Raw genomic sequence first — 25,183 nt, 5'->3', positions numbered from 1 at the left:
ATCAGACCAAGATGGGACTTCTGGTAGCTCAGGGTTAAAGAGTTAGGACTTTATCCTGAGGGCAAGGGCCAACGGATGAAGGGTTAAACAGGATGTTGACATTACAGATAAGATGGGCAGTAGACATTTTCTTAGATGTATCAAATAATCTTTCAAAAGAGTGCTAATCTTCCTTGTGCCATAAATCATCATGTCCAACATCAGTGAAGACTACACAGGATTCTCTAACAAAAGAAGGTTCTGGGTAATACCTAGGGTAGTGTCGTCCAATAAAAATATGATGCAAGCCGCATAGGTAATTTAAAATTTTCCAGTAGCCATATTCTTAAAAAAAGTAAAATTAAGTGAAATTAAGATTAATAATGTATTTTATTTAATGGGATATTCCTAAAATATTTCAACATATTCTCAATATTAAAAATATTGAGATATTTTACATTATTATCTGCGTACTAAGTCTGCAAAATTCATTGTGCATTTTCCATCACATCTCAATCTGGACTGGCCCCATTTCAAGACCTCTACAGCCACATATGGCTAGTGGCTACCATTTGGACAGTACAGATCTAGAATGTACTTTGGGGAGCATTTCTCAGAATGCTTAAGGTCTTTCTATCATTTTTGTTTGTTTTCTAATTTATAAAAATAATGCAAATCAGTTTTTAAATTCTGTGGGGGAAAACCCCACAGAATATCTCAACTTTTAAAGGTACCCATAATCCTATACCAAAAATACCAGTTATAGTTGGACGTGTATGCTTGTAAGACATAGTCCTATGTCTAAAATATACATAGGGTAGGCTTTCTAAAAAGTAGGGTCTGTGTCAAGAGCTCTTAAACCTAATATGTTGAAGAGTTGTGAATAAAATCAAACAGATTCTCTGTTTTTATAGCTTTATTACCTTTGAGACTATATTTAAACGAGTATTCCTGGAACTTTAGAGTTGTACAGGAACCTTTTATCATTTTAGGGAAACGCTGGTCTCCATGATTACCTCAGTTCTCAGACTGCCCTGCTTCTCTAATTTTTCTTTCCTGTCATCTGTCTACTCCATTCTTCCCTTTTCTAAAGGAAGAAAGGGAAGGTGAAAGGGAGGAAGAGACAGGTACCTAAGGAATATACAGCAAAACCTTGGTTTCAAGAACTTGCTGGGCGTGGCAAGTTCTTGCCCTTCCCTTCATTTATTTCTCGGCAAATGACTCGAAGGTCGTGACTGCACTTTGAGTGACTATTTCACATCACCTTCCAGGCCTCGCCTTCAGAAGTTACCCAACGATGAATGCCACCACTGCCCCACCTGCAGAGGGGTCCTGCCCCCAGAACACCCTCATAACCCAGCAAATCATCCCCATGCTGTACTTCGTGGTCTTCGTGGCCGGGATCCTTCTCAACGGCGTGTCCGGGTGGATATTCTTCTACGTGCCCAGCTCCAAGAGTTTCATCGTCTATCTCAAAAACATTGTCGTCAGTGACTTCCTGATGAGCCTGACTTTTCCTTTTAAGATCCTGGGAGACTCGGGCCTCGGCCCCTGGCAGCTGAACGTGTTTGTGTGCAGGGTCTCGGCCGTGCTCTTCTATGTCAACATGTACGTCAGCATCGTGTTCTTCGGGCTCGTCGGCTTTGACAGATATTATAAAATCGTGAAGCCTCTCTTGACTTCGTTCATCCAGTCCGTGAACTACAGCAAGCTCCTGTCGGTGCTGGTGTGGAGCCTCACGCTGCTGCTTGCCATTCCCAACGTGATCCTGACCAACCGGAGCATCAGGAAGGCCACACGCGTTAAATGCATGGACCTTAAGAATGAACTGGGCCTCAAGTGGCACCAAGCCTCCAACTACATCTTTGTGGCCGTCTTCTGGATTGTGTTTCTTTCCTTAGTCGTCTTCTACACTGCTATCACGAGGAAAATCTTTAAGTCCCACCTTAAGTCCAGAAAGCATTCCGTCTCGGTCAAGAAGAAATCTAGCCGTAATATATTCAGTATCATGCTCGTGTTTTTTGTCTGTTTTGTGCCTTACCACGTTGCCAGAATCCCCTACACTCGGAGCCAGACAGAGACCCACTACAGCTGCCAGTCAAAAGAAATCCTGCTCTACGTGAAAGAATTCTCTCTGCTGTTGTCAGCTGCAAACGTATGCCTGGACCCCATTATTTATTTCTCTCTGTGCCATCCATTTAGAGAAATCTTACGTAAGAAACTGCATATCCCGTTAAAAGCTCAGCGTGACTCAGAAGCTTCCAAAACCAAAAGGGGAAATATAACACAAGAAAGCACAGATACTTTGTGAGTGCCCGCCTCCTTTCGAATACAGTCTGTGCACGCATACTGTAATCTTCAATTACATAATAAAGGAAAATGAAGAAGAAGCATGTCCACGATAGTAAGTATCATCTCTAGGCACTACTATTCAATGTAGTACAATAATAAAACTAAAATGTAAGTTTCCATGCTTGTTTCTGTACCATCAAAGAAAAGATAATACATTATTTAATCTTATCCCACCAAAATAGAAGGTTTACGTTTATAATCAATAGTCTGGTCAGCTAATACAGCACATTAGATAGCAATAAGGAAGACAGGAAGCAATCACGACAATTCACAGGGGCATCTTCCTTCTTCTAAACACAAGAATTAAGTTGGCATATTATGCAATTCTTTTCAACAGGGTCATTAAAGACCAGCTTAAAAGCAGACACAGTCTGATAAAGGATTAGAGGCCTATTTGTTGGAAAAAGTCAAGTCTTCTCTGATTTGAAGAAGCAGGATAAGCAGACACCCAAAAAATCACTTAAGAAATCCCCCACGGATTTATTTCACGGCATTTCAAAGGAAAGCAGATATAAACTCTGTACATTGCAGCAAAAAACGTAATCTTTCTCTGATAGCATTTTGAGGATGATATAAGATACATCTTAAATATGTTTTATATGAAGATTAGCTAAGCTGCTTAATGAGCCTAGTGTTCTGGTGCTAGAACATGTTTAAGTAAACTCTACAGAGGGAATCTAGATAGTGGCATAAGTTGCCAGAAACGTCCCCTGTTCAGTGGTATGGGAAAAAAAATCTAGGATGTCTGAGAAAAGACATATGCACACAAATACCCCCAGCTGGCAACACACTTTATTCCCTAGGAGCAGAGAAAAGCAGTTTTCTTAGAAAGCAACTGGACCTGATAACAAGAAAATCTAAAATTTACAATAATGAGTGAGAAATTACACACAAAATGAAAATTTACATATCATATTTTCTGAAAAACAAATTTCATATGTGCAGATATGGGATATGGTTGCTGGCTTGTGAGTCATCAAAGCTCGGTTCTTTCTCTGCTATTAACTGGCTGGAAGACATTTAGCCCATCTTTCAAATGCTCTTCTCAAACATTTTCATAAGTCATGTTTTCATATATATGTGTATATATATATATATATATATATATGTACTTCAAGCCTTACCATATATGTACTAATAAAAAATAATTTTAATAGTGTCAAGTTTTTTCTTAAGTCAAGATACCAAAAAACACTACCAGATTTACTCATAGTCAAGACATGGGTGGTTTCTTTAGTACACTCAATTACAAATGCTAATAGAATACAAAGAAAGAAGGCATAGGAGTTCCCAGGAAGGAGTTGCATAGAGTGCTTTTGAAATTCTATTTGCCACTGACTTTTCAAAACAAGTATTTCATATGTTCTCAGGATCTCATCAGATCTTAGGCAAAACTGAGAAAACACATTTTAAACTGAGGAAGAGCTGAGAAGGTTTTCACACTCTGTATCCACCTTCCACCCTCATGAAAACTCTCTGCTCCCAACTCTGGGTCAAATATCCTCTCCCAAAAAGAACAAAATCACAAACCTATGACAAACGTGCCTGGCAAAACTAAGCTTGCTATAGCATTTGTGTGGCTAAACATATTTGCAAAAGAAAGTGGCTGTGTTTATTCACAGTTTCCATTGGTCAGGACAAATTAGTAAATGCTGGTGTTTTATATGTCCCCTACTGGGCCACAGGAGAAACTGAAATCATAAAAGAAGATGAGAAGCACCAAGTTTTGCCTTTGTAACCACTGTGCCACAAAGCAAATCAGAAGTATGAAAGGCAATATTTTTCAGGAAACAACATGCAATGCAAATAAGGATATCGTGAAGCAAGAGTTGAATAACAGCTACTGCATATCAGAACTTTTAAGGTAAAAGACCTGTACTTGGAAAACTGTAAGACATTGAAGACAACACACACAAATGGAAAGATGGATGCTGCTCACCAATTGGAAGAATTAACATTGTTAAAATGACCAAACTACCCAAGGTAGTCTACCAAGGGTTCAATGCAATCCCTATCGAAATACCAATGGAATTTTTCACAGAACTAGAACAAATAATTCTAAAGTTTGTATGAAAACACAAAAGACTCCAAAAAGCCAAAATAATCTTGAAAAAGAAGAGCAAAGCTGGAAGTATCACACTCCCTGATTTCAAACTACACAGCAAAGTACAGTAATTTGATTACTACAGTAATCAAAACAGGATGGTACTGGCACAAAAACAGACACATAGATCAGTGCAATAGAATAGAGTGCCCATGCTTCCACAATCAATTAATCTACAACAAAGGAGGTAAGAATATACAGTGGAGAAAAGACAGCCTCTTTAATCAATGGTGTTGAGAAAACTGGGCAGCTATATGCAAAAGAATGAAACTGGACTACTTTCTCACACCACATATAAAAATAAACTCAAATGGATAAAACGCTTAAGACCAGAAAGCATAAAACTCCTAGAAGAAAACACAGGCAGTCAGTACAGTCTTTGACACTGGTTGTAGCAATATCTTTTTGGATGTGTCTCTTTAGGCAAGGGAAACAAAAGGAAAAATAAACAAATGGAACTACAGTAAACTAAACAGCTTTTGTAGAGCAAAGGAAACCAAAAACAAAGCAAAAAGGCCACCTACTGAATGGGAGAAGAGATTTGCGAATGATACATCTGATAAGGTGTTAATGTCCAAAATGTACAAAGAACTCACAGAACTCAACATCAAAAAAGCAAACAACCCTACTGAAAAAATGGGTAGAAGACCTGAATAGACATTTTCCCAAAGACATACAGATGGCCAACAGACACATGAATAGATGCCCAATATCACGAATCATCAGGAAAATGCAAATCAAAACCATAATAAGATACCACCTCACACTGGTCAGAACAGTTATCACCAAAAAGAAAAGAAATAAAAGGGCTAGAGCGGATGTGGAGAAAAGGGAACCTTTATGCACTATCGGTGGTAATGTAAATTGGTAAGGCCTAAATTGGTAAGGCCACTATGGAAAACAGTATGGAGGTTCGTCAAAAAATTAAAAATAGAACTATCAGCAATTCTACCTGTGGGAATTTTCCCCTAAAAAATAAAAAAAAACCACTTATTCGAAAAGATATATGCATCCCTATGTTCACTGTAGCATTATTTACAATAGTCACGACATGGAAGCAACCAAAGTGTCCATCAGTAGATGAATGGATAAAGAAGATGTGAGAGAGATACACACACACACACACACATATATATACATATACACGGAAAGACAGACAGACATATATGCCGAGAACAAACTGGTGGTTGCCAGAGGGGAGGAGGACAGGGGGATCAGTGAAACAGGTGAGGGAAAGTAAGAGGTAAAACTTTCTTTCATAAAGTACATAAATCATGGGGATGTGATGTACAACATAGAGAATAAAATCAATAATATTGCAATAACTTGGTACGCTGACAGACGCTAACCAAGGCTTATCAAGGGGATCACCTTGTACTGTATAAAAGTATTGAATCACTATGTTATACACCTGAAACTAATAATATTGTAAGTCAATTACCATTCAATTAAAACAAAGAAGAAAAAAGTCAGAGCAATACAAACAAGTCTTTGGATTTAACTTTGGAAGATCACTTAAGACTTCAGTGAGAGGAATGTCTGTAAGGTTATAGAGTTAGAAGTCAGATCATAAGGAGTTTATTCAAATATTGAAAAGTTAGGTAAATTTTAAAAAAAGGAACTTTAAGGTCCAGGGCTACAACAAAAAATAAAATAGTAGGGCAACAGCGAGAGTGGATTAATCCAGAAACATCTCTGAGGTCATCAGTACTATTTTTTTTAAATTATTTTGTGTAATAATGTGTTCTTTTCTGTAGCTAATTTATAAATAAGGTTTGTAATATATATTTGCTACAGCTAAAGTAATACAACATTTAATCACTTTATACAAGCAGTGCTATAAAATAATTCAACATTTTGAAAAGTGGTATATGGGAAAGTAAAGCTACATTTTGTTAAAGTGGTTCTTTTGGGGGCATGTCCTGTCATAAAGTGGTAATCCACATGCCACTGGAATCTTGCAGAGAATAGGCGACCAAAAGGAAGTAGCAGCTTTTACTGTTGAAGACCACACAGTTATCAGGTCACTCCTACCCCAACACACAAACCCTCACAGCGCTGTTTACCCAAAAGGAAATCCTGTGTCATTTTGGGCAGATGACCTGTTATGTTTATAATTTGTATGATATTATCTTTTGATGTCACGCTCTGTACTAATAAAGTCTTTTTTTTTCTTTTCCTCCATTGTCAAAGCACATAGGTAGTAGCAATAGGGTTTAAGGACAGAATAGAGAAATAATAGCACATACTTTACTAACATCATCAAATAGAAACAAAGCTTAGTTTAAGGGTGCTTTCTAGAGTCTCTAGATTAATCGTTTAGGTGATGCCAATGTATCAAGATTTTCTCATTTGTAAGTGACAAAAGAAAAAAGAAAAGAAAAGAAACCTAAAATTCGGCTTGTGCAATAAAAGAGATTTATTGGCTAATAGACCTGAATGTCCAAAGTTGTGGATATGGCTTCCATTAATGGGCTGCTGCAGGGCTGCAGCTGATGTAACCAGGGCTGGGTTTGTACTATTTCTCCAGTCACCTTCCATGGTGTTAGTTTTAACTCATAAAAGGAAGCTGTCAGCTCTCCTTTTGTGGTAGCAAAATAGAAAGGGATAAAATATACAGCAGTCTATGCTATACCAAATAATGAGGTAGCACTAAAAACACACTACGCTAATAAACTAAACTTGCCTTTCTACCTGCCAAGCCAGATTCCTCTCCTCAGACTGCCCTTCCCAGGACTGAGACCACGGTCTGCTCCCTGCCAGCCCGATGTCTCAGCGATTTCACCTCTGCAGTCGTTCCCAACTACTGACTTCTTGCCTTCCGCTTTCTCCCCCAACCCAACACATCCCAAAGCCCGCAGATTCACCTGGTACTGCTGAGCTGACCGCTCCTCTCTTCACATAACCTTACTGAGCTCTCCACCGCATACTAACTAAAGCATCCAAGATGGACCAGGTGGCACCAAGATTTAGTCTCAGCCTCTTCCTCACACAGGTCCTGCACACATACTCCACGCACCCAGATTGAGTGAGGGTCCCCAAACACCCTCCCTACAGCCCAACCATGTGCATATTCCCCAAAACCTGCCGCCACTCCCTCACTTCTCAGAAGCAGCTCTTTGCCCACCTTGGTCAGAGGACTGCACTTCCTGGATCCCCATAGGCTCTAACAGCCCAGAGTCTATCTGCATCATTGCAGGTCCTGTGTCCTCCTTATCACCCTTTCTATACTGTGACCTTCTAAAAGCAACAAACACCTTCTCTAGGATGGGAGTTAAGGAGGCAGCCTGCAGTCAAGAAATAATTATGGTTAGAATTTCTTTTAACCACTTGATCAAAAAACAAAGACTCACATGGCAAGGGCAAGGGAGAATTGCTCCAAAAGTCTTCTTCTGGAAAGTAACAACAGAGTTCATAAAATGTGTCCTGCGCTTTGAAAACATGTTACTCAAATTTCATAAGAAATAGACCATAGCACTCAAGGGGGGGGGGGGGGGCGCTGAGAAAGAACTTAAGTGACTAAAAAGAAACAAGATATCCTTTAAGAGTTCCTTTTAAGGGACTTCCCCACTATTAATTATTTTATAACCATGGATCAAATAGCACAGTCACACCTCACAACTGAAAGGTGAGATGCATTGTATGTTGACTTGATAACACTGTACAGTCAATAAAAAGGCGGAAAACCGAAAGGACCGGCCAAGGGAACGACAGGATAGACTCGGCCAGCCCTACAACCGAGTTCACATTCCGAGAATGTACAAAACACATCGGCCTTCAACATATTTCCAAATTTTTACACGATGTTTCATTAAAAAGGGAAAACTAGGGCTTCCCTGGTGGCGCAGTGGTTGAGAGTCCGCCTGCCGATGCAGGGGACACGGGTTCGTGCCCCGGTCCGGGAAGATCCCACATGCCGCGGAGCGGCTGGGCCCGTGAGCCATGGCCGCTGAGCCTGCGCGTCCGGAGCCTGTGCTCCGCAACGGGAGAGGCCACAACAGTGAGAGGCCCGTGTACCGCAAAAGAAAAAAAAAAAAGGGAAAACTGAAGCAGAATTCAAATAATGCAGAAACCTCCACCTCTTGAAAGCTCTGCATCTACAGCTCACTTTAAAACTACTCTGTCTAATCATGTCCATCACTGTCAGATTTGAAGCTACCAATCTCAGAGTCAGGAAAGAATGTCTTTGGACTAACTCAGGTGGGAAAGGGGATTATGTGCCTTGAAAAACTTTCAAAACAGGAACCTAAAGCACAATGGCTCCAGAGGGAAGGCTGACTCGGAGCCACAGAAGCTGCTGGAGAAATGTTCTGATCAGCATTCATTAACCAAAGAACAGCCCCCTGCCCAAAGATCATTAAAAAAACACTTCAGGATGCAAACTATCTTGAGCTGTGAACATCCCAAGTTGCAAACTCCGTAAGAAAAGTGGGCACAGTGGTGACTGTTCCACTGCCCAGTGGCACTCAAGTTCAAGTTCAAACAGCTGTAAACACTAAATATATGTTGGGGTGGGGGAGGGGGTGGGGGTGGTGACGAACTGACCTGGTGTCCATCTTTATAACCCCAGTCTCCAACCAACACTTGCATTTGAAGAAGCATAATTAAGTGCTGGGACACTGGGATCTAACAGTGCAGCTTTGGGCAAGGCCTCAATTTCCCCCATGCCTTAGTTTCCCCATCTGTAAAGAGAGGAATCTCCTCCATTTCATGGATTTCTTTAAAGAAAATAAATTCTCAGACCTGTGTTCCTGGCCGTGGCAGCAGCTACCTACCCCAACATTCATTTTCTCCTTCCTCATTAGTTCCAAAGGCTACCATGGTACGTTTTAAAAACAAATTTTAGGAATGTTACACATTTGGGACTTCCCTGGCGGTCCAGTGGTTAAGACTCCGCGCTTCCACTGCAGGGAACACGGGTTCGATCCCTGGTCGGGCAATTAAGATCCCGTGTGCCGCTAGGCACAGCCAAAGAAAAAAAAGAATGTTACACATTAAAACTATTGAAATACCGTTGTTTGGTTATTTGTGTTCAGTAAGAACAAAAGCATGATTTGTGTGGATAAGGGACTGAGGACAAAAAGATTCTCTTTCTCAATTCATGGGGCAATTCAGCTTCAATTTTTAAATATACAAAATATCCATTAAATAGTATGTCATTTCTTAAATAAGTATTGCCAGGACCAAGGTAAGGGAAACACAACTTCCCCTCACTTCCGACTTGGGTTTCTGAAATACTGGGTTAGTGATGATGCACAATTTCCTAGAACGCTAAGGAAACATCCACTGAAAAACATCTGTCCTTATTAATGAAACAGAAAGAAGTGACCTATGGAAATTCAAAATGGAACTCATGTTAAAGACAAAAACAACAACAGGGACGGTAGCCAAGCATGCTTCTACTGTGAATATACCTCTGCAAAATGCCAAGGTGCCTCAAGCTCATTCTCAAAAGGAGGAACATGGTTTAGTTTCACTATTAAAAGACTGGTTTCTCACTATTCCAAAAAGGAAATGGAACATCAAGAACTAGGAGACTTTAGCTCTTTTATATTTGGCAATCCAGACACAAAAAACTGCCTATAGTAGATTTTTAAGAACAGTTGAATGTATCTGATTCTATCTATACCCCAAAGTGAAGGGGGAAGTACACATATAAATATGCCTATCTAAAAGAGAAAAAAAGAAACTTGACCAAAAACCTTTGATTCCAGTGTCCCTTCATACCAGTTTAAAACCAGTCACCGCTCAGCTGGCAGCTAAACTGCACCTCACCGAATTCTTCCCATCTCACCCTCTCCATCCCCCTGTGAGTGTAAACTCTGGTTGTAACCGCTCACTTCACTTGACTGTCTGCAAGCATGTCTTTTCTGAAGTGGAGAGAAGTGAGTTCTATCCAATATGACGCACACAAATCTTAAAAGACAGAGCGTTTCCCAGCACTATTATGATGAAAGTTAACATTGGTTCCTAACGAAAACCAAATACAAAGTTTGAGAAAGATGTGGGTTTCTTCCTCCAATTTTTGAGTGAATATATGTAAAGTTATTCTTTTGCAAAATACAGTAATAACAATAACTACCTGAATTCGAAAGAACATCGGAGTATCAGAAACAAATGGACACTGTCATCCTTAAGCGTCTTGACACATTATTGTTTTCAAAAGTTCCCTAGATCCTCCTTAAATTCCCTCCAGCTTGACAGTCCTCATTCAGTCTTTTGAGAGATTTTTTCCTTAGCAAAGTGAATACCAAAAGGGAGGCATTTTAGATTCTAGAGAGGTTTCTTCTGACTTTTTTCTTTATTATTTGGAAAACTAAGAATTATTGAGAGAAAAAGAGATGAAACCAAAGTACCCTCCAAGACAATGAAGCAATAGGAAAACCCAGATCCTAAGTGATCAGGCAATGGCTTTGCACTTAACAAATCACCTTTGGACCGGCACACTCACTCCCCCCCACAGGAAGAATGAACATTTACCCAAACAATTTAAATGTACACTGGAGCTTCCCTTTTCATAGAATCTATTAATTACTAAACACCTGTCTCAATTCATTATGCCGTTGGGGCCAAATTGACAAATGCGCACCCCAGGTTTCCTCTCATAACTGAGAAAAACAGATCCAATATCTTTTTGAATAAAAAGATTACAAACTATAAAACAGTATGCACAACATAATAACATTTTTAAGTGGGTATACATGTAGAAAAATTTTAAAACGTATGTACCAAAAACGTTAACAATGATTCTCTCTCTACATAATGATTTTCCTCTTCTCTTTCCAGATTTAACAACATAAACTTGACCATATCGTTTTTGTTTGTTAATAGACGTCTCAGCAGGATCCAAACTGCAACCATTTTTTAAATTATAACTCTGAAAGACTGATGAGTATCAGTATGTATACTAAAGAAATTTTGCTTAAACACCTCTTTAACTCACAACACCATTCAAGGCACAAAAAACTGACATTCTTTAAAATCATTATGGCGAAATACACATCTGGGGTGTTTTCAAAACAAAACATCACACCTAGGTATTATTACAACAGACGAATAAAAATCTTCCCTCTAAAAGAAGAGACGAATCTGAATTGTTTAAGAAAGCTTACACCAAATTGAAAAGGACTTGAAGAGGCTTCCATACAGTTAAGCTATGTGCAAACCACAGTTTCATCTACGTCAATATGCAGCATTTTAAAACCACATAAAAAGGAAAGGAAATTGTTAGCGCAGCCGGCAGTCCTGCAATGAGGCTGCTACTGCTGTAGCTAGCCAAACAGCTCACGCTTCTCTGCAGACTGGGAGCAAGGCGCGCTGAGGCTCAGAGAATATACCCCCAGGTATGTCTTTTTAAATACTTAATATATCCAAATGTCTTTCCATGGAAGGGAAATCTATGATTTTCAGCGCTTAAACCATGTAAGTTGAAAATGCCAGCATGTAATAAGGTTGCTGTGCAAGAAGGCACCAATTATTAAACTCCAAATGGATTCTCACCGTGAACTACGCTGTAATTTTCTTCTTCCTGATGACCTCATCCATCCCTTTCAGAAAGACAGCTTAATTCAGACAAGACTGAATACTGCTTACTTATAGGTAAGCTTAACTATTCAGTAACTCGATTTTATAACTGGATGGATAAAGGCCATTGTTGTAGGTCTTCACGACAGGGCACAACAGGTCTCTACAAACATTACGATAGGTAATTTCAAGAAAATTCCATTGTGACTTCCGTAAAAAAATATCTAATCAGTTTCTCAGCAATGGGCACTCTCAAACAAAGGAGACACTTGAAATCTTTTCTTGATTTTGCTGGAATTCATCTGGGTACCTCAGATGTCCACAGGCTAGTAACTGGTTGAAAAAATACTCATGAAGCACTTAGTTTTCAAATTCATGGTAGAAAACACAGAATGTTATTATAGTACAATTTAACCTCTCCTTGATAAGACCAAAATTTTTAAATAAAGAGATTTGTGTTTCACTGAAATCTAGATGGAGGTTCAAGGAAAGCAACGGCGAGGCACTGCCTGACTCTCAGGCATTACTGAATGAACAGTTACACTGTATTTATTTTTAAATAAATTACCCATGAGTGGCACGTATGGTCAGCTCCAGTTACATAGTATATTCATTGATCAAAACAAATTATTTTCTAATCCTTCTCTTTACCACATATTCATCTATAAAATGAGACTTTATAATTGTATGAGCAAAAGGGGCACTCAGAGAAGCACATAATATGTTAGTTCTCTTATAATGTAGCATTTGCAATACAACAGCATAGGCCAAAATCCTAGCACTTTGTAAAGGAACAGTGAGCAAAGGTGGGAGATGAGGGTCCATCTACACCAACACTAGCTTCCGACCCAGAGAACAAAAAAGACGTTTAGAACGCCCAGGTACTAAACAAATGGTTACTATTAAAAGTCAAGTCATAAGGAATTCAATAAAGCCTAGAGTAGACTTCAGACCTGAAGAGCTTCCTTCAGGCATTTAGGATAGGCAGGATTGGAGCTGGGAAGAATAAAGGCAGAGAGTCTAGGGAATGATCAACAAGGTGGGATCCTAGCCTGCTCTAACGAGCCGGGAAACCTTGACCAACACCCAAGTGCTAGACCTCAGTCTCCTCAAATCTGGGGATTGGACCAGATGCTATTAATAAAGGTTCCCTCCATCCTTAGAATCCTACGATCCCCAAATTGTATCACAACGAAAAGTACAAAGGAAGGAAGAGCTCCCAGAACCGTAGAGATCCCACCAACCTAAAGTAGAGAGTTGGGAGGAAGAGAGTGTGGATGATACGGAGGGACTAGGTCACAGGAATTTTGAAAGTAAAGGAGGTTTAGGCTTAAAAGATAGAAGCTAGGTTTGGTTTTTAAATACATGTACTGTAAAATGAAACATCAAAACACGTGGAGCCTAAACATCTTTTAGTAGTATTTAGGAAAAAGAATGAATACTTTATTTCTGCTCTTTTACATGAAAATTGCTTAGACTATAGTTCCTCCCAATAGTAAGCACTTAGTAAAGGTTTGCTACTATAATAATAACAAGAAAGACAAATATCATATGATATTGCTTCTATGTGGAATCTAAAAAAAAAAAAAGGTACAAATGAAACCTATTTACAAAACAGATATAGAGTCACAGATGTAGAAAACAAACTTATGGTTACCAAGGGGGAAGGGAAGAGATAGATTTGGAGATTGGGATTGACATACACACACTACCATACATAAAACAGATAACTAATAAGGACCTACTGTATAGCATGGCACTCTACTCAGTGCTCTGTAATGACCCATATGGGAAGAGAATTTTAAAATTGTTACTCCGAACAATAATAATAATCAACATCATTATTACTGTTGTTATTATTGAGATAAAGTTTCGAAGTGATTTTGAACATGGCTTCTGAGATCAGACTGTCTGGGTGGGACTCCTGGCTCTATAACTTACCAGCTATATAACCCTGAGTGTTAGCCTTGTGGTGCCTCAGTTTTCTCATCTGTAAGACAGGGATAATAACATCTACGTGATAGAAATAATGAAAGGTTAAATAAGTACGTGTAAAGTACTTGGCATGGTGCCAGACACAAAGTAAGTGCTTGATTACTTTCATTGAGTTTAGTACAGAATGACAATATTCATGGACCCTCAAGTCCTATCTCAGGTACGGAAAGGCGAAGGACGTATACCCTTTAAATGTCACTTTAACTTAGAAAGTTTTATGTACATCTGCCTTGTCCATCCACTTGCATACTGTTTCACCCCAAGAGGTACATAATGGATCATTAAATAATTAGGAGAATTAAGATTCAGAAAGGCTTCTGAAGTTCTTGTTTGTTTTTTAAAAGGATGTTTCAGAGAATGGGCTTGTTTGGCCTTCATAGCCACTGTACTTACTATTTGCTATTTTTACAAGCTACATATCAATTTTTTCTTGCCAGAACACAAAAGCGATCTTCTGATTATTAAAACAAAGGAAGAAAGGTGTTTAAGATGCATGAGGAGGGTGTTTATCAGGAAGTAGCACCAGGAAGAATACCTGTGGCCCAAAGAGCATGAGTTTGACTAGACCAGGTCAAAGGGAATAAATGATACCCAGTTTGTTTTAACTTGCGCTATAAATCACCCAATGTTCCAGATTTGAAGGGAACGTGACAAGATTTTGTCACCATCAGTGATGATCACAACGGTTCTAAGGGCAGGTCTTAAACTTCTAGCCCTGAGTGCTGCAAAACCCACAATGAAAGAAGAAGAAGAAGAAGAAGAAAAAAAAAAAAACCTCAAGTGTTAAAGTTAGATGTCTTCAAATATCTGTATACATAACTGAGCTTCTCTTTGAGAACGGTGTAACCAGTGATCATACATCCTTGCCCTAGAAGCCTTTAAAATACGTTCTTAGTCAAACTTCTCACCAACACTGACATGGAAACATCTATACACGCACTGTTCAAGAGAAATATAAAGCAAACCACAAAGGTACTTTAAAATTACCTCACAGCTACACTTAAAAAAGCAAAAAGAAACAGGCTAAATTAATTTTAATAATATATTTAACCTAATATATCAAAAATATCATTTCAAGATGTGCTCAATATAAAAATTAAAGACATATTTTACTAATTGTTGTACTATTTGCATAAAATAGTACAATTTTACTACTTGCACTATTCTTTGTAATATCTTACACTAAATCTTTAAAACCCAGTGGGTACTTTGCACTTACAGCACACATCAATTTGTACTGGTCACATTTCAAGGGCTTAATGGTCACAGGTGGCTGCAGCCTACCAAACTGGATAGCACAGGTCTGTACCATCACAAATCTAGCGCAACAAGGCAAGACCAGAGTCTAATCCTACAACTTTTTCTGCCAAAAAAAGAAAAACGAAATGAAATTCTCATTGCGAAAATGTTCTAGTGGGTTACCCAACAAAAGGCCTACATTTCAGATACAATCTTTCAGATTTTAGTACAATTTTCTGTCCTTCCTCACCTCCCCTAGGTTCCAGCCTAGGTTCTGCTAGCATGAAGAGCTCTGTCAATCTATGAGAACAGAAAGCCAGGAAGCCTCATCGAGAGGCTCTTCAGGCTCAGCCACAACCAAACCTTTTTTGTTTCCTCTCTCTATTTCTCAGAATTTCAGTTCACTTATCTCCTCTGCAAACTAACTTCCAACCCAACTGGTAACAAAAGAGCTATCAGAATGCAAAAGGGTGAAGTCAAAAATATCCTTTCTAGAAGCAACCTAGGCGGGATTTCCCAAAACCATAAAATCAGACCATGGAAAACCCAGGCTTCCTCATAATCTAAGATGGTCCCACCAGTTCACACAATCTAGTAAGTTCACCAATACAATTCTAAGAGGCAGAGAGACTGTGACCGTGGTTTTGTGAATGCAATTGTGCTTGAAAAAAATAATATCCAATTTGAATTATTAACCTCCCTTCTCTCCCCTTTCTTTTCTATTTTAACAGATACTTCAGATTTTTTTTTTTTTTTTTTTTTTTTGGTGGGGGGACAGCGTCATCTTGAGGGAGAGTAAGGATGACCAACAGTTCTACCTTCTGCCCAGTTTACAGAGACCTGGAGCCGTTCACATATTTTTTTTATTTAGTTTTCCTTGTTGGAATTATTGGAAGTTGTTTTGCAGCCTGGGCTTTCATACAGAAAAACACAAATCACAGGTGTGTAAGCATATACTTAATTAATTTGCTTACAGCCGACTTCCTGCTTACTCTGGCATTACCAGTAAAAATCACTGTCGACTTGGGCGTGGCCCCCTGGAAGCTGAGGATATTCCACTGCCAAGTAACAGCCTGCCTCATCTACATTAATATGTACTTATCAATTATCTTCCTAGCATTTGTTAGCATTGATCGCTGTCTTCAGTTGACATACAGCTGCAAGATTTATCGAATACAAGAACCTGGATTTGCCAAAATGATATCGACTGTTGTATGGTTAATGGTCCTTCTTATAATGGTGCCAAACATGGTAATTCCCATCAAAGACATGAAGGAAAAGCCCAACGTGGGTTGCGTGGAATTCAAAAAGGAGTTTGGAAGAAACTGGCATTTGCTGACAAATTTCATATGCATAGCAATATTCTTCAATTTCTCAGCCATCATCTTAATATCTAACTGCCTTGTCATTCGACAACTCTATAGAAACAAAGATAATGAAAATTATCCAAATGTGAAAAGAGCTCTCATCAATATACTTTTGGTGACTACAGGCTACATCATATGTTTTGTTCCTTATCACATTGTCCGAATCCCATACACCCTCAGCCAGACAGAGGTCATATCTGACTGCTCCACCAGGATTTCACTTTTCAAAGCCAAGGAGGCCACACTGCTGCTGGCTGTGTCCAACCTGTGTTTTGATCCGATCCTGTACTATCACCTCTCAAAAGCTTTCCGCTTAAAGGTCACGGAGACGTTTGCTTCACGTAAGGAGACCAAGGCTCAGAAAGAAAAATCAAGTGGTGAAAACAATGCATAAAATATGGGATTTTTCTCACGCTATCTCTTCCTGCCTTACTGGACAATTGAGTGTACAAAACTGCTGGGAAGGAGGGGAAGAAAGAGCCTCCATAAGTAAAAACACAGGCAGCTAGCAAATGTGGCTTGGTTCACTGAGAAACCCTGTCTCTAAATGCAAGCCAAGCAGTACTCTCGTGGTTGTCGATGCTCCTTAACCCAAACGTTTGTACAAAAAACTAAAACGTCTTGTTGCGCCAACATAAACCCTGCAATATCCTTGAAATCTAAATGACCTCTATGACACAGACTGAAGTATTCACCCGGTATTCATTTAAAGGCCTGGAACTGACTTCCTGATAGAAATATGCAAAATAATCTCCGTGTCAGTTTCCAGAAAGCCCTTCAGCAATGAGATTTAAAGTCCTTTAGATCGCTTAAAAAAAAAAAAGCCAGCTTATTTGTTACGTGAAACTACCTGGGCTGTGCCTGATTTTGTTTTAATCCATCACTTCAAAAATGGTAAACTTTTAGCTCACTACTCCAATTTTTAATAGCTAATTGTTTCCTACCACAATAGCTTGGAATTCACTTAAGCTTTTTTTTTTAAGCTTAATTTAAAAAGGCTTGGAAATACATGGATAGTTTTTAATGTACTATATATCCTTATATTCTACCTGTAGGCTATAAATAAAGATTTTCTACTGTCAGTAATGACAAATCCAGTGATTTCTTAGTATTATTTTGTAGCAATATGAAATAGACCCCATAACATTTTCAAGGGGGGGTTGTTAAATTATACTAACTGCTAAAACTACTGTTTTGGAACTCACATCAAAGGTATGGAAAAATAGTACCAGTCGCATGGTCTTAAGACAGACAGGCCGACACCACATAGCAAGGCCTTGTTAGAAATGCAGCACGTGCTGGGCTGATGGGTGCCAGCCAGGTCCTGAAGATGAGTCTGACCCCATGTAGGGCCGGCAGTTTAAAGAATGGGTGACTCTACTCTCAGGGTCACAACCCCATTGATCAAATTCTCTCAAATGCCAGTAATGCAGCATGGATTCAATAGTTGGTAATAAATAAAATACTTATTTAGGGAAAAGAAGGCTGAGAAGTTTAGACAAGCATACCTAAGGCTTTGTATCTTTTTTTTTTGTTTCAGTTACAAAAGTCGACATTAAAACAATTGGTAATGCATTTGCGTTAGCTACAATGATTAAGAAACGGTATTCCTCAGACAAAAACAAACACAGAGAACAGAGTGGTGGTCACCAGAGGGGAAGGACTGGGGAGGAGGATGGAACGGGTAAAGGGGATCAACTGTATGGTGACAGAGGGAAACTAAATTTTGGGGGGTGAGCACTCTGTAAGGCAGGGATCCCCAACCCCCAGGCCGAGGACTGTTACTGGTCCGCAGCCTGTTGGGAACCGCACAGCAGGAGGTGAGGGGCGGGCCGACGAGCGAAGCTTCATCCACCGCTCCCCAGCGCTCCCGTTACCGCCTGAGCAATTCCCCCACCCCATCCGTGGCAAAACTGTCTTCCGTGAAACCGGTCCCCGGTGCCAGAAAGGTTGGGGACCGCGGCTGTAGTGGATATAGAAGTAGACATATAACGTTGTACACGTGAAACATAGAATGTTATCAATCCGCATTACCTCAATAAAAATAAATGATCTCAAAGGATGGGGAAAGAAAAAAAAGAAAAAGAAAGAAAGAAATGGTGTTCCTGGAAGCTAACAAAACAAGTTTGATTCCAGACTCATTTTTTAGCTCTGCACTGAGAACTATTTTCTGAAGCTTGAACCCTAAAGACGACTCCTATCCACAATTTTACAATACATTCTCTGAGTTTGAAGAGAACAATAAAGGAGAAAATGCACTAAAAAGTGCCTCTTACACCTATAACAGGGTAGATACTGGACAAACTCCAGCTAGCTAGTGCTAATGATAGGAACCCCAGTCGGCATCACATATCTAACACGGACAGGGTCTAAGTGACTCACCTGTGGTACAGGCTGGGAGAATGCCTAGACACTAGAACCTGTGCTTGTTGGCAATCTAAGAACATGTTTTTACTGAAGAGCAGATCAAGACATTCATATACGACCATATATGAAACTAGTTTACTTTCCTGAATCTTTTGGTCTAGTCCCCTTTTAGCCTTCTCTCCTTGGCCTTCACTCAGTAGAGCCACATTTGAGAGACAAAGGAGAGGAAAAAAAAAAACTTTTTGTTTTTTTAATCATATTCTTATATTCTCCTCACGTGCATGATGGGCTAGTCGAGTGTTCCCTTTTATTAAGGAAGAGAACCAGACTCACTACAGCATTCCTAACGTCACTGTTCTATTAATATATACTTTTATTTCCCCGTTTTTGATGGCTTATTCTAAATTTCCCGCCCAGGAAAGGAGCTTCTGGACAATTGGTGAGAGAAGGCTGTTAAAAACTTGTACCCGACAACATCAATTTTCTAGCCGTTCTTTTATGATTGCACATTACGGCTGAATTACGTCATAACTCATCGTGAGGCTTATAGTCACATCATTCACGCTCTTTCCTCTAAGGAAGGGGACAGTCTTGAGAATGCTAAGTGCTGGGAACCACTGTGTCACCAAAGGTCACGCGAACAACAGAGGAAAGAAGCCCATGCTTGGGCAGCCCCCTGCTCTCACACCCACACACGGGCGAGGGAGACGTCCAAAGCGCTGCCCGCCCAAGAGAAGAGCACAGAACCCTCAACCAATCTGAACCACTTTCAACTTTTTGCCATATTTCCTTTCCTTCATTTCCCCTGTCCATTTTTTTAAAAAGCTTTTTATTTTGGAATAATCTAAAATTCACAGAAAAGGTATAAAGATAGTATAGAGAGTTCCCACATACTCTTCATCTAGTTTGCCCTAAAGCTAATGCCTTACATACCACGATACATTTGTCAAAACTAGGAAATTAACGCCTGTGCATTATTATTAACTCCAGAGTTCAGCATGGAGGCTTTTTGACTCTATTTTAAAACAAATCACAGACATCATGATAGTTCAGCCATGAATTCTTCAGGATACATCTCTAAAATATCAGGCTACTCTTTTTGGCTGCCCTAAATAAACAGTGAAGTTATTCCATTATGTGGGAAATGAGTGATGCCTACAGGTAGCAGCTGAAAAATATTGATATATTCAGCCAGTGATGAACAAGAAAAAATTGTAGCTACTTTTGATATAGCCCCGGGCATAGAAAAATTAACAAGGGGTTCTCAATTGTAACAAGAAAAAAATATATGGGTGTAGTGATTTTGAAAGTCATTTCGGAGAGTGTTCAAAAATAACCAAAAAATAAAAAATTTAAGAAAATATTTAGCCTAGAGATCAAAACTCCTCAAAGATATCCAGGAAATAACATCATATGTACCTCACAATTACATTTTTTGTTAAAATAATAATAATAATAGTCTTCAATGAAAAAAAAAAGACTCACTGAAATTACACTTAAGATAAAATTCCAGGGAAAAATATAGTGAACCTAAGAATTAAAAAAAAAAAAAAAAATTTACAAATTTTGGCCCCATTTTCACTACAAATATCAAAAAGATGAATCTTGTTTCCCTTCAGAATAAAGCATATCACTTGTTATGACTCAAAACACTAAACTTCCTGGCAACTATTTTCCATATGCTATCCAGTTCTTAGAGTCAACAGGTCAAAATCCAAGTCCATCTCATACACAGACTCTTCTATGAAGCCATTACCGATTTCTCAACCAGATGCTCTCCCCCTTTCCAATAGTTATTCTTTGAGAGTGGAAGAGACGCAGGAATGTCAAACGGTTCTCCTTCCAGTGGACACTTGGGTTTTTACTTAATTACTGCACTTACTTTGGTGCTTGTCATTTTATAGACATTTGTCTCCCTCCTATCTTATTCATCTTTCCTGTGCCCAAAAATTCTTACTCATCTGTATAATACCAAAAGTACCTACCACAACACAGTGCACATAGAGGCTACTCAGTAAATGAGTTTCAAATTGAAGTAGGAAAACACATTCAGACATCATTTGCAGTGACTCAGATGCTCTTGATAAAAGGACATTGACATAGAAAATTCTGTTAAATGTAGCCAGCCAGTAGTAGTATCACACCACTAACTTGGACTACATGAGCACGTAAGCTACATGATGAGAATCAACAACAAAAGAAGTAGTGAAGGCAAAAACTCACCTGCTATCATACGTAGTGCGCAGGCAAGGAGTTGAATAATCAATGGTCAATGACCCTGCAGTGAAATAATCAGGTTGCGAACCGACAAGCTGTGACTTACCAGAGGTATGGGAAAATGGGTTGCATACTGCAGATGTCGTAGGAGGTCATAATTAGACGGAAAAATTAACTCCCTTGGTTTTTCTCTCTTCAACAGCTTCTCACCGTTAACTGGCATTCTTCTGCCCAGGGAAGGGTTAGCATTCTCACAGGACTCTCCAGGCACGGGAGAAAAAATCTAAGTCATGTAAAACAAATGTTGGAGATTGTAAATGAAAGAGAGCAAAACTAAAACACAGAACTTCAAACCCACAAGGCACTCACACCATATCCTTTCCTTATTTAACCAATGAGCAAAATAATAGACTGTGTTAATTTGCACAAGTTTCATATTCAGATCATTAGCATCATCCCCCATCCTGAAGATAAGACAATGACAACCACACACGTAAGAAACGCGCACAGCTACATTTCCTGGAGGACCAGAGATAAAATCAGACTTATAGGTAAGTGTTCTCCTCATAGGGTTACATTTCCTAGAAAAACATATACACAGAAATAATTCACTAATAAAGCTCATGAACAACAGATCTAAAGGTTTTAGTCTGTACCCCAAGCAACATGTGTTTTCATAAAGAGTTTGGTTAGTTACACATCGAGATCCCTGAGGAAGAACACGTTGTAATTATACCGAGATAAAGTAGAAGAATGTATAACAAGTCCAGAGCCAGGAAAGCTGTTATTGAGAAGCTGAACACACATTCAGCAAATCAACATGGGCTGTCCTGAGGAAATGACATTCATGTATTCCTGAGATAATGATCTCTAAATGAACAAAGGAGTCACAGTCAACCAGGAGGATGGGACTGTTAGAATGTACAAAAGGAGGCAAGGCAGCCAAAACTGAGGATGAGCTGAAATGAGATAACTGCATGAGATGATTAACTGAGGGCTCGGGTGGAATGCAAGAGGGTGACATTCACATCACAAGTACATAGTTCATTCCAATGCACAGGGCAAGGGGCAGAAGGACAGAGACAGTTGGGGCAGAGGTGGGGAGGAGTGGTTAATGGTCAATAAGAATTTGAAGGTTGAACCTACTGGAAATTCCGAACCAAAGTCAGTTTTAAAGTCACTCTTGTCTACTTCATCAAAAATATTAGTAGTTCCTGAGTCAATGCCCATATGCGCCATAATAGTCTGTTCCTAATAATTGTCAGAGAAAGAAAGTCACGTTGTAAATTCTGTAGTTCATAAAGAAGCTGTGGAGCTAAAACACGACAGTGACATTTTAAACCATCTTATGTCCCTTTTCCCCCTAGTGTCTTTTTTTCTCCATAAAAAGAAAAGGAAGTTAAGACACCCATTGCTTTACAAAGTCACATTATTTGTCCTCATGATGAAAAAGATTTAACTTCCGTGATATTTTAAGGGAAAAAGGACACAAACTTCCTGATTAAAAACAAACTGGCCATAATTTCCTTCTTGGGGGTATTCCTAGTCACGCGCTCACCAACTTGCCTTAGTAAGAAAAATCTAAGAGTATATTTAAGATAATAAGATACCTTGATGTCCAAAAATAGAAAAGAGAAAACAGAAACATAGAAAAAGCATAAACAGGTAACTTTATTTTTTACTCTTTTTAACTTCTACTGTGGACAAATTTAGAAACAAAAGTATTTACATTAAAGAAATAATTTTTAAAAATCTTAAGAGTACAAATTCACGTGTGCAATTTTAATGGCAGGTTTTTAAATTATAAGGATAGTCACTATTTTTAAAATATCGTCATAGTATATGCTTAAACTCTCTCAGAACCAATATGAGGCTTTATTTTTAAAAAACTGTCACAATCTCTCACCATTTTCTACTATTTCCCATCACCAACTTCATGTTTTTTTGCCTTGAAAATTTCCATAAGTATCTGGAACAATGTCCAAAATACAAGAAATTGGCAGAAAATTATAAAGTCATACAGTACAAAGTAATTTGTTAAAAAGAGCAATTCTGCAACATTTGAGAGAGGTTAAATTTTTAATTAATTGAAATGAAAATACAATGTGTTATGACAAAAACGTACGTATAAAAGAGTGATATAAGTAACGAATGATACATTGGAGAAAAGATGCTCCTTAGAATGAAAACAGACAGGATGTTAGGGCCAAAACAAGTCCAATTTTGAGGCTCCACATTAAAGGAAAACTGGAGATTAGAAATACGTAAAATTGGAAGAATATAATTCCAATCCAATGAAAAATGTGATAGCCTGTCAAATCTTTTCATTACTAGTTTTAGCATATCCAAAAGAAAATTCTAGGAGATATAAACTACAGTCCAAATTTTTTGTGTGTGAGTGAGGAGCAGAGATAAATGAGCTTTGAAGCAAGACGAGTACAACTGGAAACGATCGCCCTTCCACCCCCACACAATCCCTCTGACAGCGGTTCCCCAGCAGAGTCTGGTTTCCGGGGGTGGAACACCCCTCCCAGGGCCATACCTCCATCTTCACGTCATGGTCCTTTGCATAGTGCTCGTCTGCATTCTCTCCTGCTGGCGACCGGGGCCGAGTGGAGGCGCTGATGGACAGGTCTCCTCGAGAGATGAGGGTGCACATGTAGGCATCATGGGAGAAGATGTCGTGCCGGATGAACTCACAGAAGAGCAGCACCAGATTCACAAATTCCACCTTCTCACATTCACTGTTTGGATCCGCTGTGAAGAAACAAATTCAGTCAAGAATCAGTTTCCTCAACTGGATAGGGGAAAAAAACACAAAAAAACAATGACTAATTTGAACGATATTTTCACTATCTTTTATTTTTCTTTTAACAAAATAAGGGATTTATTGGAAAATTATGAGGCTCTAGCGTTTTGCACAGAACCGGCACACCAGGTTTTTTGTTTGTTTTGTTTTAAATTTTTATTGTTTTATTTTTTTTAACATCTTTATTGGAGTATAATCGCTTTACATTGTTGTGTTAGTTGCTGCTGTATAACAAAGAGAATCAGCTATACGTATATATGTATATCCCTATATCCCCTCCCTCTTGAACCTCCCTCCCACCCTCCCTATCCCACCCCTCTAGATGGTCACAAAGCACTGAGCTGATTTTCCTGTGCTATGCGGCTGCTTCCCACTAACATCTATTTTACATTTGGTAGTGTATATATGTCCATGCTACTCTCTCACTTCGTCCCGGCTTACCCTTCCCCCTCCCTGTGTCCTCAAGTCCATTCTCTACGTCTGCGTCTTTATTCCTGTCCTGCCCCTAGGTTCTTCAGAACCTTTTTTTTCTTTTTTAAGATTCCATATATATGTGTTAGCATACGGTATTTGTCTTTCTCTTTCTGACTTACTTCACTCTGTATGACAGACTCTAGGTCCATCCACCTCACTACAAATAACTCAATTTCGTTTCTTTTTATGGCTGAGTAATACTCCATTGTATATGTGTGCCACATTTCTTTATCCATTCATCTGTCGATGGACACTTAGGTTGCATCCATGTCCTGGCTATTGTAAATAGAGCTGCAATGAACATTTTGGTACATGACTCTTTTTGAATTATGGTTTTCTCAGAGTATATGCCCAGTAGTGGGATTGCTGGGTCATATGGTAGTTCTACTTTTAGTTTTTTAAGGAACCTCCATATTGTTCTCCGTAGTGGCTGTATCAATTTACATTCCCACCAACAGTGCAAGAGGGTTGGTTCCCTTTTCTCCACACCCTCTCCAGCATTTAATGTTTCTAGATTTTTTGATGATGGCCATTCTGACTGGTGTGAGATGATACCTCATTGTAGTTCTGATTTGCATTTCTCTAATGATTAATGACGTTGAGCATTCTTTCATGTGTTAGTTGGCAGTCTGTATATCTTCTTTGGAGAAATGTCTGTTTAGGTTTCTGCCCATTTGTGGATTGGGTTGTTTGTTCCTTTGATATTGAGCTGCATGAGCTGCTTGTATATTTTGGGGATTAATCCTTTGTCAGTTG

At 39.1% G+C, this 25,183-nt stretch overlaps 3 protein-coding genes across 7 annotated transcripts in view; 2 read left to right on the top strand and 1 right to left on the bottom strand.

Moving 5' to 3' along the window:
- P2RY14 (purinergic receptor P2Y14) overlaps positions 1–3,744 on the top strand; it is a 59,102-nt gene extending 55,358 nt beyond the window's left edge. For both annotated transcript variants that reach the window (XM_032629367.1, XM_032629366.1), the window contains exon 3: positions 1,251–3,744. In XM_032629367.1, coding sequence (XP_032485258.1) covers positions 1,277–2,290 — 1,014 coding nt within the window. In that variant the 5' untranslated portion in view covers positions 1,251–1,276 and the 3' untranslated portion in view covers positions 2,291–3,744. The remainder of the gene's footprint in view (positions 1–1,250) is intronic.
- The window catches only part of MED12L (mediator complex subunit 12L), a 326,027-nt gene that overhangs the window by 203,562 nt on the left and 97,282 nt on the right, over positions 1–25,183 (bottom strand). Inside the window, exons 15-16 of the mRNA XM_032629345.1 lie at positions 23,687–23,901; positions 21,251–21,427 (exon numbers count right to left, since the gene is read on the bottom strand). Coding sequence (XP_032485236.1) covers positions 21,251–21,427; positions 23,687–23,901 — 392 coding nt within the window. The remainder of the gene's footprint in view (positions 1–21,250; positions 21,428–23,686; positions 23,902–25,183) is intronic.
- GPR171 (G protein-coupled receptor 171) lies at positions 11,665–17,640 on the top strand. 4 transcript variants are annotated; one of them, XM_032629370.1, is made up of 3 exons: positions 11,693–11,778; positions 15,586–15,787; positions 15,925–17,640. In XM_032629370.1, the coding sequence occupies exon 3, from the start codon at positions 15,995–15,997 to the stop codon at positions 16,952–16,954; it is 960 nt and encodes a 319-aa protein (XP_032485261.1). In that variant the 5' UTR covers positions 11,693–11,778; positions 15,586–15,787; positions 15,925–15,994; the 3' UTR covers positions 16,955–17,640. The 4 variants fall into 4 exon arrangements, with proteins under 4 accessions (XP_032485260.1, XP_032485261.1, XP_032485263.1 ...); XM_032629372.1 differs by lacking the exon at positions 11,693–11,778 and adding an exon at positions 11,862–12,034; XM_032629369.1 differs by lacking the exon at positions 15,586–15,787 and having other exon boundaries at positions 11,665–11,778.

The sequence above is a fragment of the Phocoena sinus genome, chromosome 4, assembly GCF_008692025.1.
Source record: "Phocoena sinus isolate mPhoSin1 chromosome 4, mPhoSin1.pri, whole genome shotgun sequence".
In the NCBI taxonomy this organism is placed as follows: domain Eukaryota; kingdom Metazoa; phylum Chordata; class Mammalia; order Artiodactyla; family Phocoenidae; genus Phocoena; species Phocoena sinus.
Note: the sequence above shows the minus strand (reverse complement) of the source record. Positions and strands in the feature narration are given on the sequence as shown.